Source organism: Mauremys mutica, chromosome 5, assembly GCF_020497125.1.
Source record: "Mauremys mutica isolate MM-2020 ecotype Southern chromosome 5, ASM2049712v1, whole genome shotgun sequence".
NCBI classification, from domain to species: Eukaryota; Metazoa; Chordata; order Testudines; family Geoemydidae; genus Mauremys; species Mauremys mutica.
The window spans coordinates 125,400,157-125,421,223 of record NC_059076.1 but is presented as its reverse complement, the minus strand read 5'-3'; the positions used below and the strand labels follow the sequence as shown (position 1 = coordinate 125,421,223).

The following is a 21,067-nucleotide window of genomic DNA, read 5'->3' as shown; positions in this document are numbered from 1 at the left end:
TCATCTCCTGCATCCAGACCTATTATGAGCTGGCACAGGTCCTGCTGCTGCCAATTTGTGAGGGCCTACTCGACCAGAGCTCAGGCGTCCTTGGCGTCCTTCCTGGCCCAGGTTCTGATCCAGGACATTTGCAGAGCTGCAACATGGTCTTCGGTTCACACATTCATGGCACACTACACCATCACTCAGCAAGCCAGAGATGACGCTGGGTTCGGCAGAGCTGTGTTGCAAACTACATGTCTGTGAACTCCCTCCCTCCCTCCATTGGCACTGCTTGGGAGTCACCTGATATGGAATGGACATAGGCACTCGAAGAAGAAAAGGCAGTTTCCTTTTTCCGTAACTGGTGTTCTTTGAGATGTGTTGCTCATGTCCATTCCATAACCCGCCCTCCTTCCCTACTGTCGGAGTTTCTGGCAAGAAGGAACTAGGTGGGGGGCGGCACCCCTTATACTGCGGCATGTGTGCACCACTACAGGGAGCGCCAGAGCCGGTCCTCAACGGATACCACTGAGGGAAAAACTTCTGGCACCAGTGCATGTGGTGAGCACACACACCTAATATGGAATGGACATGAGCAGCACATCTTGAAGAATGCCAGTTGCAGAAATTTTAACGATCTTTTCTCTTGCCACAGAGGGCAGGACAAGAGGCAATGCATTCAAACTACTGCACAGCAGATTTAGATTAAATCTTAGGAGTAACTTCCTTCTCTAAAAACAGTAGGACAATGGAACAAACTGCATAGGGAAGTTGTGGAAGGTCTGTCATTGGAGGTTTTCAAAAAGAGCCTGGGTAGCCATTTGTCTTAGATGGTTCAGAAATAACAAATACTGCATCTTGGCAGGGGGTTAGACTAGATGACCCTGGTGGTCTCTGCTAACTGTGTGGTTTTAAGAAACCAAGAAGTAATAAGTTGGGTATAATCAGATGGTCAAATTCGGAGAAGGAACATGGTAGCCTAGGTTAGTAAGTATGCAACTTGATTTTGATTGTGTTATTTTAAAACTGTGTACATTCTGTTTACATTCCTTACCTGTAATGTTTTAACTTCTGCATATTTCTAACGTATTTTTTTAACATAAGGCTTGTGGCGTGCCAGCAAGTTGGACCTTTATTATGCATCAAGGTCTGTGTATTCTGTGATTCTCTGCTAGAAACTTTGGAAATACTGCAGGAGCTTCAAAGAATTTTTCTAATGGAAGTTTTATTGAGTAAAACAATAAACACATATTTATATTCAGTTATTTGATATCATTCAATTTTCAGTATGTCATGGGTTCTTTTTCTAGGTTTCCAAGTTTATGGGGGGAGGGATAGCTCAGTGGTTTGAGCATTGGCCTGCTAAACCCAGGGTTCTGAATTCAGTCCTTGAGGGGGCCACCTAGAGATCTGTGGTAAAATTAGTACTTGGTCCTGCTAGTGAAGGCAGGGGGCTGGACTCGATGACCCTTCGGGATCCCTTCCAGTACTATGAGATAGGATGTGCTGTTTAATATGTTTGGGATTATTCGTACCTCATAGCTGTTTCAGGCTATCTGCAGACTTGGGAACTGATCACTGTATTAGTTTTACACTCATTTATAAAGTTTTCTTCACAGCCATGAATGCTAGAAACATGCAGGTTTTTAAAAAGTGCAAGCTTGAGGTCCTGGGGTACAATTCTATGGCAAGGGATACATTCTGCAACAAATTCACCAGCAACAGAATTATGCAGTGGTAAAAAAAAAAAAAGGGCCCTCTCTCACTTTGTAAATTGCCTTTGTCTAAAACTAAACATGTTATTTATGAAAAAAGTCTCTCCAAAATAAAAATTCTAACCTTTTATATTGTATTGTGTATCTTAAAAATGTTTAAGGAAGACTCCTCTGGCCCTGCATTTTTGTTTTTATTTCCGTCAATACAGATTTTTCATTCAGCTCAAATCTCTAAGTGTATTTTCATAGTTCCTTTTTCACCTTGAAATCTACAAATCTATTTTCTGGTCTGATTTCCTGTGTACCACAGACCCTGCAATATTGCCCAGTATGAAGCCCATAATTCATGGTTGATCTAGAGCATTTCTCTTAGAAGGATCTCCAGTCTTGATTGAAAGACTGTGATGGAGAATCCTGACCCCTCTACCATTTTAGGAATTGGCTGGCTTTACATGAACTACTTTGGATACAGATGTCTTTTGTTCCCATGCTTGTTTTTGTGTGTTGTTGCCACATGATGATGTAACATCATATTCCCATATAATATCACAACCCTCGTGGACAAATCTGTTGACTTCTCTCCTCCTGTTTTCATCTACTTTAACAACTGCCTCTGACTTACTGGATATCCAGTACCAACTCTTTTTGCCTAGTGACATTCTTTGCTGGGAGTGACTAAATTTCCTGCAGCATCTCTTATACCTAAACATAGCCGTGTGCATTTTGTAGTCTCAGAACTTGCTGTTAGAATCCACTCATTGTTGCAGAATTGTTCTCCAGAATGTGTGTTCTTTTTTTTTGTTTTTGTTTTTTAAATTATTTCTAAGTTCCTATGGTTGGGAAGGTCCTTTTTAAATGTGAATGACAAAGTAATGAAATACTGGCTTTCTGATGCTGCAATCAGCTTGAAACAATAGTTCCTATTTGACAATTTAGATATTAGCATTAACTATGTCACTGCTCATCATTTTTAGAAGAAACATTCAGACAGTATATTTATTCCACAATCCCAAACTACCTTTCATTCCTCTGTTGGTGTAAAAAAAGCTTTATTTGTCCCTTACTGGCTACTAATATGCTCAGTTTCCTCCCACCTACATACTCCATAAGATAACTACTGTGATAATTTTATGCATTGTTCATACAAACATTTGTGATACTTCCAAAATGTAATATATATGAGCAGAATAAAATAGTCTATCAAAAGTCAAAGAAAAACTAATTTGCATTATTACTTTTCAAATTATCCAAATCTGCAGAATTTCCAGTCTCCTGCACAGGGCTACTCTAGAAGCCAGAAGCCCTTGCCCATAGGTTAAAGGTGCAGCTTGGCATAGATTACACATGTCCTTGTTTATGATCATTTGATAAAGTAACCTTTTCAATCCCATTGACATCCTGAAACAGAATTCTCCCAATTTGGGAGTTGGACCAGATCCAGGTTAATACAGTCAGTCGATAGTCAGGCTGGATTCTTTACTCAACTGTAGCGTTAACTACATAGCAATGTCATCAGGTTGCAAGCTGTCATGTTTCACCTTTTTTTGGGTTGAGAAAAAATAGCTAGTGCTGTCACACATTCTTATGGATGAACCATAAGAATGGCAGAGTGGTTGCTTATCAAATTTCTGAGTATAAAAACCAAGGTATTTGAAATGTGAAGGGCTAAGGGAGAAGGTAATCCAAAATTACAACTTTTACTTTAGAGCCCTCTCCTACCCATTTCTTTTCCATCTTTTTTTCATAAAGCTGGTACCCTTAAAGTATAACTTTCCACTTCAACTTAATTGTGATTATGAAGCAACTACATTTCTCTTAATTAAGAAAAAATGAATGAAAAGCAGCCCAGCCACTTTTCAAATCAAAGGCTTTTCTTGGAGACTTATCCAGGAAGCAAGGTATATCTCTTTTTGGATTAGATGTCCATCATACCAGCTACTGGCCATCTAAAAGCGCTGCAAGACTTGCCAGTACTAGGACAAAAGAGGCCCAGCAGGCAGCCATCTTCTGTACACTCCAAGCATTCTATTGTCATGTGATTTCCTCACACTTCAAGTGCTTGCACATGTCCATTCCAGTGTAGGTGTATGCGTGCCCCGAGCACAGCTGCCAGAATTTTTTCCCCAGTGGTATCCATTGGATCTGCTCCAGCGCCCTCTGGTGCCAGGCACTCATAATGTTGGTATGAAGGGCCCCGGCAACTCTGCTCTCCTTCTGTTCCTTCTTACTGCCTGTGACAGTTGCTGGAACCTCATTGCTCAGGCAGTCCTCCTAGTGGTTGTTTCTCCAGGTTTTTAGTCTAATCAATTGTTTGTTTTAGTAGTCTTTAGAACTTAGGCAGTTTTGGATGCCCCCATGCTTAGTGGGGTTGTCTGCTTCCCCAGTGCCGGCGCATGCCTCGGTTGCTGGCTTTCAAACCCTGTGCCTCCTGAGGTACGTCTGTGCCTTAGAGCAACCCACAACCAAGCTGTCTCAAGTGCTTGAGAGAAGTTCATATGAAAGACGGCTGCCAAGTCTGCAGGGACTTTAGGCCCCAGACCAAGAAGGACTAAAGCTGCACAACATAAGGTCCTCCTCCTGGAGGCAGCCTTAAGACCTGCCTCAGAGCCGTGCTCGGACTCAGCACCTAGCACCTCAGCCTTGGTGGAGAGCACTCTTTCAAAGGCTCTGGACTCTCAGCACCAATTGTCTTCCCCAGTGTCTAAGAAGAAACACTGTAAGCAGCAAGAGAAGAGCCAGTGTGAACAGCAAAAAGAGACAGGGAGAGAGCAAGACTCGTGTCAGGCCACTCTTCATCCCTGGCCACCACATCATCAGGTGCCTGCAACTCAGGTGCCGCAGCAAGCCCCTTAGACACCTACTGCCACCTCAGAGCAGACAATGCACTAGCCAGTTTGCGGTGCTGTCAACCCATGAAGCTTTTGCAGGGGCCAGGGACCTTCTCAACCTACTGGTACGGGGTCCCCGGAGGGTCAGGATTCAGGTGCCACTGAGCAACAGAGAGTTATCACCCAACCCTCAATCTATGCTGCGGCCGCCGTCCAGGGGAAAACTCATGTTGTAACTCGGTGTCACCTCGGCGATCTTCTCTGGAACTGAGTGGCAAGGCACTCTCTCTGCACCGCAGCCTCTCATCTCCGTCAGACTCGGAAGTGAGATCATATTCTCCTCATCAACACAGCCAACCTTGCTGCTCCCCAGTCCATTCCTATTTCCACCCCCCCTCCGCCCCCCCCCCCCCACGGCCCTGAGTTTGGAGCTACCCCCAGGAGTTTGGCCACCAGGTGCATGGGGTCTGGCAGCCATGCAGTGGCCCTTTTGGAAACCTTGGGGGTTCCCCCCACCTCAGGTCACCACCGCAAGGCGCTCATACTCCATTGTCTCGGAGGTTAGAGCGCCCCGACACCACACAGAGACACTCAGTACCTGGACTCTGGTACCGAGCCTCCGGAGAAAGCCCCGCAGGCTCCTGCACATGTCAGGGAATCAACAGCGGCTCCTCAGCCCATTTTAGCCTTCTCGTTCTCCTCTCTGGACGAGGTGATAGTGAGACCAGGACTCTCCCCGCCACAAGACTACCACATGGCTTACCAGGGATTGTTAAAGCGGGTAGCTTTGAACTTGGGTGTCCAAACAGAAGTGGTCATGGAGACAACACACAGTCTCCTGAACATTATGTCACCTGCCGGGCCCTCTAGAGTAGCTCTATCACTTAATGAAGCCATCATGGACCCAATCAAGACCCTGTGGTAAACCCCAGCTTCCCTCCCTCTGATAGCAAAGTGCACAGAGCGCAAGTATTTCGTTCTGTTCAAAGGGTATGAATTCCTTTTCTTGCATCCTCCCCTGGGATCTCTGGTTGTAGCAGCCGCCAAAGAAAGGAATTGACATGGATAGGTGGGTTCTATGCCCAAAGCAAAGGATCCAAAGAAATTGGACCTGTTCAGACAAAAAGCATATTCCACATCCGCAGGGGGCCTGCAGCTCTTCATAGAGAATTAGCTAGCCTTGTTGGGTTATTATGATTTTAATATGTGGGAGTCCATGTTATAATTCAAAGATGTGCTCCCCCAAGACTCTAAACAGTTTTCCTCCCTAATTTGAGGAGGGGAAGACTGGCTCATGCCTCTCTGCAAGCAGCCGCAAATGCTGCTGATTGGGTGGCCGGATCAATGGTGACAGCAGTAAAAGTGTGCAGGAGCTTTTGGCTGCAGTCCTCAGGGCTCCCTCATGAGGTATGACACACTATTCAGGATCTCCGAAGGCAACTTTGAAATTCCTGGGACTCTGTGCTGGCAGGGTTAAGGAAGCAGTATAGGCCACAGCAGACGGGCTGTTACTTTACTCAACCAGCCAGATAAGAGCAGCGGAGGAGACTGAGCAGGGGGTTCAGGCACAGACCTCCCTTCCCCATGCTTCTTGGCAGATCCCGCACAGTCCGGCCCCAGACATTCAGGGTCTTCGGAAAATTAATTCTCTTTCAAGTGCTTGGTCATGTTCATTCCATGTCAGGTGTGTGACTTTTCTCCCAGTGGTATCCATAGGGCCAGCTCTATTGCCCCCTAGAGGTCTGTGCTCATGCTCCAGAATAAGTGGTGCCGCTGGCCTTGTGCCCTCTCAGTTCCTTCTTACCACTCACGACGGTTACTGGAACAGTCTTCTTTTGTGCTTCGGTAGTTTCTTCCAGTGATTTTTTCCGTTCTTGTTGTAAATAGTTGGTAGTTTTAGTAGTGTGTGTTAGTCCCCTTTCGGGACTTTGTTCCCAGGACGGGGCATGCCCCAATCTCTGGGCTTCAAGCCATGTGCATCATGCACAAAACTTACGCCCATGTGTGATCACCACTCAAGTTGTCTAAAATGCTTGGGATGGACGTGTGCAACAAATCTGAAAGAACAACACTTACAGAAAGGTTAGTAACTTTTATCCTATCCCAAAACAGAAGAGAAGTTTCTTCTGCTGTCTTCTTCCCTCCTTCTCCAAGGGAGGCATCTAAGCATTTTTCTCCTGTAAGAAAGGCCAGTAACATCTTTCTCAGGTGCTCGGTCTCTGCTCCACTCAAATAATTGGCAGAAAATTATTGATGAAGATGAGCAGGGCAGTAAATTGTGCCTTACCTGTCAGCTACAGGAGAACCTATGGTACCTTTCCTGATACTTGAGGGGGAGGAAGGAGATGGTCTGATCCCAGAGTGATGTATTAACTTTGCTCTTCTCAAAGGCAAAACAATGAGACCAATCTGGGGAGAAGGATATCTCTGGTAGTCTCTCACTCTACACAGGTCCTTCTCCTTAGCCATCTCCTTAACAATACAGGGAATACACACTGCTCAAATTTAAGCTGCTTCTGCTTCAGTTGCTAATGTGCTGTCTGTATGCCTGTAAGAAATTAGATGGTACATTTGTGTCAAAGTACTTGAATTATTTTTCCCATACAAATTAAATCATCTGGAAATAAAGATTTTTACCTTTATTTTATTTTTGTGACTTTTTCTCCTCTAATTTGCTTTTAAAAAACCCAAAGCAACTTTATCACTCTTCAGTTCTTTGTCTACCAATATACTACCAATTTAAAAAACAGCTCAACTAAACTGTGAACTTCATGTATCCGTATCTCTTATATCAGAACACCAGGATTGCACAGATGTCAAGAATTTCACTTTGGTAGCAATAGGAATGTTCATTATCACAACAGCCCTTTAAATACAACCCTGTAACCATCTGAATGCCCAAACTAACTAAAATAGCATTAAACTGGAATTATTAGGATGGAAATGAGTTAAAGATGGCTTGTGCCAATAGTGTATAGTGTATCTTAGGAGGTCTTGTACAATTGCTGTTAATAAATATTACTCTGCTATGCTTTCACACTGTTTTTCCACTGATGTGATGATCAAGAAAAGTCCTGGAATGTTAGTTAAATTTATTTTAAAAAACTACAATGAGCTATATAGATCATTCTTAAAGATACCATTACAGGATTTTCACTCTTGGGTCTTGTGCCTTCAATCAGACGTATTCAAGAACTCTTGGAACTTCTTTTGGACCTTTCGAAGCACCTATACGTTTTTTTGTGGACTGGTCTACTCCTCACCTTCACCCAGCCCCTGACTCTGCTCCAATTAGAAGTGTTCCAGAGGCTTCAGAATTCTCTAGCCGGTTCTTTTTCCTTTCTGTAATCCGTGAAGCAGCTCTCTGTAAGAGCTGCCCAACAATAGCAGCTCTGGCTCTTGTTACTCACTGCTGTTTAGGTGGATGCTCAGGTATCCGTGATCTATTTCCCTGGGCTATATCTATGGGCTGCTTAATACTCTAAGGCTAGGGCCATGTTTATAGTATGGGGACTAGTGGCATAGCTACAGCGCTGTAGCTACTCCAGATAGTGTACACGCAGCCTACAGCGATGGAAAGGGTTTTCCATTGCTTTAGGAACACCACCTCCCCAAGCAGTAGTAACTAGGTTTACGGAAGCATTCTTCCATTGATCTAGCTGTGTCTACACTGGAGGTTAGGTTGACGTAGTTACAGAACTCAGGGATGTGGATTTTTCACACATCTAAGCACAATAAATATGTTGACCTAAATTTTTGGTATAGACCCCAGACCACAGAATCCTGTGCATGTGGTGCCTTTTAAGGAAAGGCAAACTAACTACCTTGTAATTTTACTACAGAGATACCTCGTACAATTGTCAAAAGCACATAGTTCTGTTTTTAAAAATCATTAGTAGGGCCCTACCAAATTCACGGCCATGAAAAATGTGTCACTGACCATGAAATCTCGTCTTTTTTGTGGCTTTTATCCTATTCTATACAGATTTTACAGGGGGGAGACCATTTCTCAAATTCGGGGTTCTGACCCAAAAGGGAGTTGTAGGGGGGATCATGAGGTTATTGTAGGGGGGTCATGGTTTTGCCACCCTTACTTCTGCACTGCCTTTACTGCTGGGCAGCTGGAGAGTGGCGGATGCTGCCTGAGGGCCCAGCTCTGCAGGCAGCTGCACAGAAGTAAGGATGGCAATACCATACTATGCCATCATAGGTTCTGCGCTTCTGGGTGATGGTGGCTCTGCCTTCAGAACTGGGCTCCTGGCTGGCAGTTGCTGCTCTCCAACTGCCCAGCTCTGAAGGCAGCACCACCACCAACAGCAGTGCAGAAGTAAGGGTAGCAGTACCACAACACCTCCTACAATAACCTTGTGACCCCCCCACAACTCCTTTTTGGGTCAGGACGCCTACAATTACAACAGTGTGAAATTTCAGATTTAAATAGCTGAAATTGTGAAATTTACTATTTTTAAATTCCTATGACTGTGAAATTGACCAAATGAGCTGTGAATTTGGTAGGGCCCTAATTATTAGGCACTTAGGTCATTTTTGCAAATGGGTGTTAGGTTTGTAAATCAGTTGCTTTTGAGAATTGTATCTGTTATCTTTCAGGATTGTTATCCATTCACTTACTTTCAGATGTTGAAATTATGTATTCTGGGTATTAACTCTTTCCAGCATGTTCTTTGGAATTTTGTACGCGTGGTTTTGATGTAATTTTTCATGTTGTATTTAACTGCAAGGGAGAGCTTTTTATTTCTCACTTTTGAAAAATATCTGCTGGAATGTTCCAAGTCTTTTGAGATTTCTGAAGGAGCTATCCCGTTCATCACAAGAAGGGCTCCCTTCCTCTCAACCCTGGAAAGCTTTTCAAAAATAATAAGCTTTAGGCATTATTTCACAACTAGACATTACTTTTTAAATAATATTTTTTTTAAAGTACCATAATCTAAAATCATTATGGTGTAGCTAAGGTTTGTTTGTGTTTAGGAAATCATGTCTTAGTCATAGATTTTTAAAGCCAGAAGGTACTATTCTCATCTGACCTTCTATGAATATCCTAACTTAGTACTACATCTCAAGACACTAGGCTTCTTAATTCAGTTTTAAACACTCTAGATACTTCATAATGTCATCTCTTCTCTCCCTTTTTGCTCAATTCTACAATCTAAAAGCCTAGAGTCTAAACATTTTGGTCCACCTTCTGAACGTTGGAATGGTGCTACAAAAGGCTAATGATGTCACATTTTACATAATTAAATAGTAACAGACCACTGGAAATGTGAATCAAAATGTAGCATTTCTTTAAACATAGCTTTAATTACTTGTAATGCTAGATTTTAAAATGTGCAATAGATCTACATGCCTGTTGATATTGAATACAGGCAAATAATGTATTATGGATAAAGTGAAAGTTAGACACAGTAGAAATAAAACATGTAATGACTTATGCTGGCGTGTGAATAAATCTTTCTTTATTATAACTCGACTATACCATGATATGGTTAGTATGTGTGTCATATAGTTACGGGGGGAAATTGTTTTTAGTTTATTCTAAATGCTTTGCAGTTAACTTGACAAAGAGCCTTAAAGCAGAAGTATTTATGCTTTCCTCATATTATTTAAAATATATAGCTTTGGGAGGGACCAGCTAAAATTCTAAAGATTTTACTTCTACTGTTGAAAGCATTTTTTCAAAAAGTGACTAGCAAAAAGGAAAAAACCTCTAGCCTTTTGCTGTATTTTGATGTTCTGACATATGAAGAAGACCTGAAATATACTCATTTTCCTTTTGCTTAGAAATGTAGGTCCTATGTCAGCTGGAAGAATCTACAGTAGTGTTTAAACTTCATTTAACATGCTTGTCTTAATATTTACTAAACTTTAGTGAACAACATTTTATACAAAGAAAGACTGTTTAAGATTTCATGTCTTGTACTCTTCAGTTAAGGTGTTAGAGCTCACAGTGAACGTCCCAGAGGTCATCCACTAAAACCAGAAAAAAACAAATTTGACATTACTGATATTTCAAAGGTTTAAAAAATGATAATCCAACAACCAACCAAAGTTCATATTTTATTATATACAGAAAGGAAGAAAGAGGAGCAAACAATTTTTAAAAAAATCCTTTTTCAGTCCCCTTTCTAATACATGTGAAATACTATCCATTTACTACTCTTTTGGGCAAACATTATTGCTTTCTCTTCTGCCATGCTATTTTTTGTCACAACCCACTGCTATCACCCCAATTTGCCTCTCTCTCTCTCTCTCTCTCTCTCTCTCTCTCACACACACACACACACACACACACACACACACACACACACACACACACACACACACACACACACACACACAAAATTTACTTCAAAGATGTACTTTATAAGCTGTGTTAGTTGATTAATTAGTATTTGTTATGCGTATACTATTAATTAATCAAGGTGCAGTTTTGAAAGGGGAAATATGGTAACACAGTGTATGTTTTCTTTTTTTAAAAGACTCCTGCTAAGAAAGATTCAACTCCAAGTACTGTGAAAGAAGACAAAATCCATGTGTTGAAGTACAATATAGGAGATTTAGTGTGGTCTAAAGTGTCTGGTTACCCCTGGTGGCCATGCATGGTTTCAGCTGATCCTCTTCTTCATTCCTACACTAAACTAAAAGGTATGTCTTCATTGCCGCACACATCTTCATGGACATAGAGACATTAAATTCTGGAAGTTTCATTTCTTCATTTCGTCCATTCAGATAAATTGATAAACCAAAATCCTTTGTGCTTCAGCACTTGTTTATGCTGTTTGTCAATTACCTCTTACTAGCTAGTAACATCAGGTTGCATTGGAAAGAAGTGGTGTTCTGGGGAAGCTTAATTTAAATGGAAATTAGAAAAATGGTTAGAGAATATGAAGGTAAAACCTTTTGATAACAATGAATTAATAGAAACAAAAGACTGAAATAGGAGAGAAAATTCACAGTATACCTTAAAGTTTGAAACTTGTTTTCAATGTTTTAATGTTTGTGTTTTCAGTTAAATCAAAGAGAAGTTACAACTCCCTATGTTACATCAACAGTGAACAGGATAAATTCTTTAGTGTCAGTATAATTGTGTTGCTGCTCTTCATCAGGGCAGGAACATAGCTAAGGCTTTGTCTTGTAGCTTTTCTTATCAAACAATCTTCCTTTTCTTAGTGAAGCAATAAAGGAAATCCTGTCTGCCTTCTAGGAGGATAGAGTGGCTGGTTTGTTTCTTCCCTTACATTTTTCATTATGGAGTGACCAGTTTGGGTCCTCTCTAAAATCGAGAGAGTTTTATCAATCTCAAAACGAGTTGAATTAAAAAAAAAAATCTGTGGAATTCAAAACGAATTGGATGACAAGTTTCAGAATGATGTCACAAAACTGTAGGGTTCAACAGAGTTTGAAAAAATTCTAACTTTTGCTACTGTTCAGCAAGTTATGTAAAGGAGGAGAGAGAACCTAATTTACTATGCTTCCCAGGCTGAGATCTAGTGTCTAGGACTAATTTTTAGTTGATTACAATATATTTGAAATGTATTCAAGTCTCAGTAGAAACATTTCTATAGGTCATAAGTTTTCGCAAGATTATGTAGGATGCCCTCTGAGAGAAGATTTGAAAAAATTGAGTTTGTTTAGTCTGGAGAAGAAGACTGAGAGGGGACATAAGTTTTCAAGTACATAAAAGGTTGTTACAAGGAGGAGGGCAAAAAATTGTTCTAGTTAACCTTTGAGGATAAAATAAGAGGCAATGGGCTTAAATTGCAGTGAGGGCGGTTTAGGCTGGATATTAGGAAAAACTTCCTGTCAGGGTAGATAAGCACTGGAATAAATTGCTTAGGGAGGTTGTGGAATTTCCATCACTGGAGGTGTTTAAGAGCAGGTTAGACAAACACCTGTCAGGGATTGGCTAGATAATACTTAGTCCTGCCATCAGTGCAGGGGATTGGACTAGATGACCTCTCGAGGTCCCTTCCAGTCCTATCTGTGATGTCAAATGGCTGCTGGAGGCCTATCTTTTACGTTATTGGAGGGAGGGTGGAATAGCCCTTTTTCTTGCACAAAGAGATTTCAAATTTAAACAGAATACTAAGATGTCTTGCCAGTAAAGAAGGAAAATTTTTGAGTGTGTTTTCAGCGTGAATCTCAGATTCCACTGTAGGTGTGCATACACCTGAGATCAGTTTCTCTTGGGTGCATATGTCCTGTGCCACCTCATGCTTCTGGGTAAGAGCATAAATAGCAGAGCGATCACAAACTTTCTTCTTACCACCCAGTCAGTGAGGAAGAACACAATGAGTGCCTGACCTGCTGCTCTCTTTAGAGAATTGAACTTGATTTTATCTACTGCGGAGGAACTTTACCTTCACATTTCCATTTGCTTTTTCCTCCAATTGGACAAGTCAGTCCCAGGTGCTTTGTGCCAACTACCACACTTTGTGGTGGATTTTAAGTCCTAAGGGTTCAAACCCTTCCTTTCTGCAAAGGACTGATTCCTTGAAGGATGGACATAGCTGGTATCTCTTCTACCTAGGAGAGAGCCACATGCCAGCTATGTGGTCTGTGCACAAGCCCTTGTCCACAAGGATCTGCAAATCCAGGGGATGTTCACGGTACACCTGTTAAGCAATCAAAGTGAGGCTGAAAAAAACAGCATCAGCTAGCACTCCCTCAAGCAGGCATCACACTCTAGGTTCAGTCAGTGAAAACGCTAAGAGTACAGTCACAAAGCCAGATACGGCAATAAAGTCAGCACTAGTGCCTCATGAAAAGGTGACTTGATGAGACGGAGCCAGATGGAGCCTCAACATAGCTCCACAAGGATGTCCCAGGAGGAGGACTTGAAACAAAACTCTTCCTATGTCCTCCACAAAAACTGGAGGAGCATGTGGGGTACAAGAATAGGTACTGACCTTGATTTCAAATGACTGTGCCCTGCAGAGGGCTGTGTTACTTCCTGGAGAACTCAGGGTTCCCTGTGGAGACATCTTTTGCACTAAAGTGATGATTGGCACTGGAAATGTATCACCATAGGAGACAGCAGTTTGAAGAAGAGCTCTACTCCTCTTGTTGAGTCACTCTTTTTCTCCAATGTCTAGTAGAGCTCCCTCCCCCACCTTTGAAGAGAGTCACTAGGGAGCACAGTAGGCTGCCCTGAAACATCCACCCATGAATGGCATTGGGCCAGCCAGCCTCAACTAGTCCAGTATTCTTATATTGGCCTTACTTTTGTTGCAAGTGTTTAGGAGCAAGATCTGGTTCACAGGCACCCAGAAAGATGAGGCAGTACCATTCCTTAGTGGCATCATTGGCTGTACCACCAACACTGGAGCCAGACAATAGCTTCTGCAAACATGATGCAAATGGAAGGACAGTGGCAACTCCCGTCTCTACCCAAGGAGTCATTCTCATCATGAGACGAGGCATTAGTCTTCATGCCAGCAACTGACAACTTTAAAGCATTCCAGGACCTCCTGTCCCACACTGAGAATATCACAGATGTTGAAGCAACACTCATATAGAAGTCCTATTGTTTTTTGATGTCTCAAGCTCTACAACTCTGACTAGGATCTCCTTTCTTATGAGCAATGTGTTCTTTGAACTGGGTAAAGGACTGTGGCAACCCCCTGCCATTCTTCCTCCCACTTTCAAATGAGTGGAGAAGAGATACCTGATGCCTCCAAAGGACTTTGAAAACTTTTGCACCTATCCAAATTGAGGGTTGCTGGCTGTGTTGTCACTGCAGGGAAATTCCAAGTCCGCCAACGGCATAGGTAAGGACAATGATCTTAAGAAGCTGGTCTTATTAGGATGCAAGGCACATTCCTTGCCATATGCAGCTCCAGACTGTGAACTGTCAGGATATGTTTGCAAAATAACCCTTTTTTATCTGGGAGAGGGTCATCCACTCCCTGTCAAAACTCCTGCAGGAAAGGAAAGTTACCAGAGAGGTCCAGATTGTTGCTAGAACATCCTTGCAGACAATTATGGACACATTTGGCACAGCTACAAGATTGATGGCCATGGCTGTCAAAATGAGCTGGGGCTTGTGGCTTCAGGTATCTGGCATACCATGCAAGGTAGAAGCCACAGTAGAGGATCGGCCCTTTGATGGAATGGAGCTCTTTAGCCAAAGAACAGAGGACACTGTAGTACTCCCATGGTTGACAGCCAGACTACCCACAAAAGAAAAGGTCCAAATACTCCATGTGATTAACCCAACACCATTTGAGAGGAACATCAAGAGTCACATGTGCCAATCCAGAGCGTGCTTACACCTTCATGAACCACCTTGCCCCTTTCCACAGGACCTGGGTGACCATCACAGCCAACAAATGGGTAGTAGACATCATTGACCAAGGCTACCATATCAGTTTCTACTCCTTACCCTATCCACTCTCATTTCCCATTCTTTTTCAGTAACCCTTCTCATGAGAGCCTGTTACAAACAAAAGTGGCCCCCTCCTTTTCCAGGAGCCATAGAAGAGATACTTACAGACTAGAAAGGAAAAGGTTACTTCTCCTGGTATTTCCTTATCCTGAAGAAGAAAAGGGGTCTTTATCCTATCCTAGATCTGAGAAGGCTGAACAATACATATGCTACCTTAGATTCAGGATCTCTTCAGATTCAAGACTGGTTCATGGCTTTTGGCTTGCAGGATGTGTACTTCCACACAGCCATCCAGCTGGTCCACAGGAAGTTACTAAGATTCACAGTGGGCATTCATCATTACCAGTAGTCTCCATGGCACTGAGAGTTTTCACAATGTGCCTGTGGATAGTAGCAGCCTATCTGTGAAAAAAGAGCATTCATATCTACCCCGGCCTGGACAATTGGCTGAGCAAAGGTGTATCTCAACAGGAGACAATGGCAAGCTTTAAATATGCCCTTTTCCTTTGTTAACAGCTAGATCTTCTGCTGAACTACAAAAATAATCTCTTACTTCCATGACAATCTTATCCTTAGTGATGAGCTAACAGATTCCATGACTTTGAGACCTCCATGATATTTTCTGCTTCAGCCCTGGGGTGACTGGGCTGGAGCTGTCAGCTGGCAGGCTCCCAGAGCCCTTTTGGTGATGAGGGCTGTCAATGTTCCCTCCCCACTCTGAACTTTAGGGTACAGATGTGGGGACTTGCATGAAAGACCCCCTAAGCTTATTTACCAGCTTAGGTTAACAGTAAGCTGCCACCACCAAGCGTGTTCCAAATCTGAGGGGAGAGCCACTTGGAACTCTGCCTTTCCCCAAATATTTCCCAAGTCCCTAACCCCGCCCCCTTTCCTGGGCAGATTTGAGACTAATTTCTCCTCCTCCCCCCCCCCCCCCCAAGTCCTTACAGCCCTTTCCTGGGTATGCTTGAGAGTATACCCTCACCAGTTAGTCCTGGTGAACGCAGATCCAAAACCCTTGGATCTTAAAACAATGAAAAATTAATCAGGTTCTTAAAAGAAGAATTTTAATTAAAGAAAAAGGTGAAAGGAATACCTCTGCGAGATTAGAATGCAAGATAATCTCACAGACAAACAGATTCAAAACACAGAGGGTTTCCCTCTGGGCCAAACTTTAAAGTTACACAAAGAACCCAATTTTATCCTCTCTCTATTTTGCAAAAGAAATCACAAATAGAAAATAAAAGTAATCTTATACCTTCCTCTTCTAAATACTACCCTATAGGAGTGGGGTGGCTTCTTCTTTCTCTGTGTCTGGCAAAAAGCACACACCCCGCACAGCCAAAATACTTTTTTATTTTTCCTGTCCAGATTTTAAAGTATCCTGTCCCTTTATTGGTCCTTCTGGCCAGGTGTCAGCTAGGTTATGTGAGCTTCTTAACCCTTTACAGGTCAAAGTGGAATTAACCCTTAATGGTATGTTTATGACGGGCCCTGGAGCCTCCCCCTTCCCTTGCAGCGGGGCTTGAGCTCTCATCTCACCCGCTCCCGCAGGCATCCATGAATTTTTGTTTATTGCCCGTGTCCATGACTTGTACTAAAAATAACCATGACAAAATCTTAACCCTATTCATCACAAATGATAGTTCATAGGAGTCTTCAACTCCACATCAGTGAGAGCATAGCTTCCCAAGGCAGGTTCTTGTTAATGCAGTCTCTATTAATTGGGATAGGTAAACCCAAGTATGATGGTGCGGATGCATCTGGGGCTGTTTGAGCCATATGTCAGTGTGTATGCCACTTGTCAGGCTTCATCCTGTGACTCTGGCTCATATCAAGTCCGTACTCTGAAGCACTGTATATGAGCAAAAAAATCATGGTTCCCTCTTCCCATCATCACATAACTGAGGTAGTAGCAGGAACCCAAGAACATACATGGAGGAGTGCCAGTGTTGATTCCCTTCCTTATAGTGACTAATCACGGCTGTGTCAGGGACAAGTTGGAGAGCCCACTTGGACTACCTATGAATGCAAAGGACCTGGCCCACAGAGGACATAAAGCTTTCTATAAAGGCCCTGAAGCTCAAGGCCATCAGGCTAGCTTGCATAGCCATACTACTACTTCCCCTGAATTCCACAGTGGAGATACTGGTGGCTAATATGTCCTCAATGCACTACATAAATAAGGAGCTGCATGCTTTTCTTCATTCTTTTGGTCTGGAAGATATTGAGCTCTGGTCATGCTGCCACTGAAATGGGATAACCCTTATGGCTCTTCACCTCTCACAAGATAGCAGCAACTTGGTAGACTTTGTGAGCAGGCAGGCAGTTACCAATCACGAATGGTCACCACAGATGTCCATCAATGGAACAGATATTCCTTCAGTGGGAAACTTCCGGGGTAGACGTGTATGTCACCAACAACAATACCAAATGTCAGAACTCTTGTTCCAGAGGGAGCATGAGCCTGGATTTGTTACTGGAGTCCTTCTTTCTCAATGGTCCCAAGGCGGCCTTATGCCTTTCCACTGATTCCTCTGCTTCTCAGTATGATATTCTAGATTAAGTGAGACAGATCAGCCTCATGACTCCTTACTGGTCATGGCAGTTTTGGTAGATGGATCTGGTATGTGTGTCCATCTAACTATCCATATAGCTCCCAGACTGCCTACATCTGATTTCACAACACTGCAAATCACAGTATAGGTGTTGGCTGGTTAAGTACTATGGACAGAGACTATGCCCTATCAATCCAAGAAATCCTGATACAGAGCAGGAAGTAATCAACCAGAAAGACTTACTTATCAAAATAGGATTGATTCTCAATATGGACAGCCCAGCAGGGGCTGGACCCAGTATAGGTGTCTGTACTGAAGATCCTCAACTACTTACTGCATTTAAAGAGCTGGCTTTTCATTTAGTTTGATTAAGATCTATCTTGTAGTAATCTGTTTGCCATCACTTAGTGCAGTCTTTTCCAATAATTTCCAGTGGTGTCCAAGTTTCTAAAAGGGATCTTCCATACTTACCCATCAATTAGAGAAGCTACTTCTGTCTGGGATCTCAGTATAGTTCTCCTGAGGCTCCTGGAGCCTCTCTTTGAGGAGTTTTCTCTTTCAGAACGCTTCATCATCTTACTCTGAAGGCAGTCTCCTAGTAGCCATCTTGTTGGACAGAAGAGCGAGTGAACTATAGCAATTTGTTTGATTCTCTTTACACAACAGTCCATAGAGATAAAGCAATACTGAAACTTCACCCAAAATTCATCCCCAAACTGGTCTTGGAATTTATCTGAATCATTGTTTACCAGTCTTCTCCCAAAGCCTACAAACTTAACTTCAGTTTAACAAAAGATTTGTGTGGCATCTGGATGAAGGGAGAAACTTTCTATCCAATCCAATAACCCAGCTTTTTTTCTCTAGTTAAATTTATACTACCTTATTTATTTATTTCTTAAACAAAACATTTTATTGTGGAAGGCAAAAGAAAGAGCCTTTCCAACCCCTGTTTAGATCCTCTAAATTAATCTTAAAATTAACACCTGGTTTATAACAGAAAAAACTGATTTTTGGTGTCTTAAGCATAAGACCAACATTCCTCTTTCCAAAATAAATGGACAGCACAATGATCATACTGTTGTTCTGCCTGCATCTGTGGGTTCTCTTTGGATTAACATAGCAATTGGAGTCATTCCTTTTACATGAACCTTCATAGATTAGTTTACTGAGAAATGTCAATCTATTAGATTTTAGAAGGAAAACTGGACAAAAAGTATTTGTCATTGCTCTGCATACTGCAATTTACTGAAGGATTTCAAAGCGTGAAAGGTATTTAAAATGCTAAAACCAAAACCAACCCAGTAACTTGTATAAACTTACTGTTAAATTTTCAGGACAAAAAAAGAGTTTTCGTCAGTATCATGTACAGTTTTTTGGTGATGCCCCAGAACGAGCTTGGATATTTGAGAAGAGCCTTGTATCATTCAAAGGAGAACAACAGTTTGAACAATTATGCCAGGAAAGTGCAAAACAAGCCCTCATTAAAGCTGAGAAAATAAAGGTAAGAGACTACAACACCTCCTCCTCCCCATCCCCCCTCCCATTTTTTGCAGGCTTTTTACTTTGTTATAGAAATGTCATCTGATACCTAACCATTGGAGAGAAACAATCTAAAGAGCTTTCATGACTGCTTGTTTTATAGCATCTTTTAGTTTTGCATTTCACATTTAAAAACACAGAATACATGATGGCTCAGTGAGTGCTCATTACTTTTCGCAAATTGGCAAATGTCACTGATTCACACACAGAAAAATTTGTTTAGTAGTTCTTCCTTTATATCAGGACCGTTCATACAGATGTCACTGGAATATTTGCAATATAGACATACTGTACACTTAATCTTCTTCTAATTGGTTTTAATTATTACTGGTGTTTTGTAATAAAAGGTAAACAACTCAAACTGGCTTATATTTTTCTTGCAGATGTTAAAGCCTGTTTCCGGGAAACTACGGCCTCAGTGGGAGATGGGCATTAAGCAAGCCACTGAAGCGCTAGGCATGACAGTGGAAGAACGGAAAGCCAAGTTCACCTTTATCTACATTAGGGACAGACCTCATCTTAATCCTCGAGTGGCAAAGGAGGCTGGTATTGCTGTGGAACCACTGGAGGAAATAGATGAGTCATCTTACTCGAATGAAGAAACCACTCAAAGTCTGAAATCAATGAAGGAGTCTGGCATTCCTAGCAAGAGAAGGAGGAGGAGATCAAAATTGCTTGCGACTAATGACACACAAGAAAGTGGTCAGTCAGGAACTAAGAATACTACCCCCCAAAAGGCATTTGAACAAGGAGAAGCCAAAAGAGGAATAGGCTCTCCCATCAGTAGAAAGAAAGCTGCAGCATCCACTCCACGAAGCAGGAAGGGAGATGCCATGTCTCAGTTTTTGGTCTTTTGTCAGAAGCACAGAGATGAGGTTAGTTTTTTTGTTGCGTGAATAAGTGTAAGTGTTGTTCTATTCGTGTTCTGTTTTTCACATGTATAGAATATCTTCTTTCTCTTAGCTGACAAAACATCTGAAAAGTAAGTTATATTTTTTTAAGATGGCAGCCAAAACATATGAGATAGTCCACAGATGTTTAAGAAGCTAATCCCTGACTCGAAGAACTTGTAGTCTAAAGACATAGACAAAAAGTGGCGATGAGGATAAGGACAGAATAGAATGTAAAATAAAGTGATTGTGGTGGTATGTTTTGTTAGTGCCATTATCCTAGTGCCGTTTTTTGTTAATTTATGTTCACATATTTATCCCCTAGTGACCTTTTCTCTAGTCATTGTTAGTTCCTCTTTACATTTATTTTTAATGCATAAACTTATGTTCCCAAGTACTTTTCTGGCTTTCTGTTTATCCTTAACCCACCCATTCCCCATAAGTAAGTGGATTTATTCAGCACTACTTGTTCCCTTGTCTTCCAATTCCCCAAATGTTCTTCCTAGCTACCTTGGAGGGAAGGGAAATTGCAACCTTTCCCTAAATAAATAAATAAAGCTCTCAACAATTGTCCAAAGTCTGTAGTCTAATGGGATGTGGACAAAGGCCCTCCTTACACCCTTCTGGAGTAAGGATGATCTTGTGTTTAAATAATAGTCTTGCCCAGCATCCCATAAGAAGTCTGGTGGAGCCAGAAATGAACCTAGCTACTTGGGTCCTAGGCTATTGCCTTAAACACATGAACATTATGTCTCTTCCTGCAACCCTCTTCCTCATTCTGTTTATTCTGTGCACTGAATGAGGCAGGTGTCCTCTAGGACAAATAATATATTCTCTAATGTAATAGTCTTTATTATATTATCGTAACATTTTTTGACAGTTTTTTAAATGTAATTTCCGAAGCTTTAAAAAAATTGAAACACAAATTCCACTGTGTGGATCCATATTGACCATCTGCAGTATGGGTCCTCACCAATGCTTGAATCCAGGACCTTTATAGATCTCTACCATTTAAGCTGAAGGAGTAACTGCTAACAATAGTAGGTGTGGTGGTTGTTCTCTGTGTGGAGAGGAGAATGCTCTAGTGCTTACAAACAGCCTAGTCAAGCACATAGATTTGGCACATTCATTCTGATGAGGGGATGAGACTTGG

At 42.0% G+C, this 21,067-nt stretch overlaps 1 protein-coding gene across 5 annotated transcripts in view; it reads left to right on the top strand.

Moving 5' to 3' along the window:
• NSD2 (nuclear receptor binding SET domain protein 2) overlaps positions 1-21,067 on the top strand; it is a 175,762-nt gene that overhangs the window by 53,472 nt on the left and 101,223 nt on the right. For all 5 annotated transcript variants that reach the window (XM_045019541.1, XM_045019540.1, XM_045019542.1 and 2 more), the window contains exons 3-5: positions 11,020-11,185; positions 18,820-18,986; positions 19,408-19,899. In XM_045019541.1, coding sequence (XP_044875476.1) covers positions 11,020-11,185; positions 18,820-18,986; positions 19,408-19,899 — 825 coding nt within the window. The remainder of the gene's footprint in view (positions 1-11,019; positions 11,186-18,819; positions 18,987-19,407; positions 19,900-21,067) is intronic.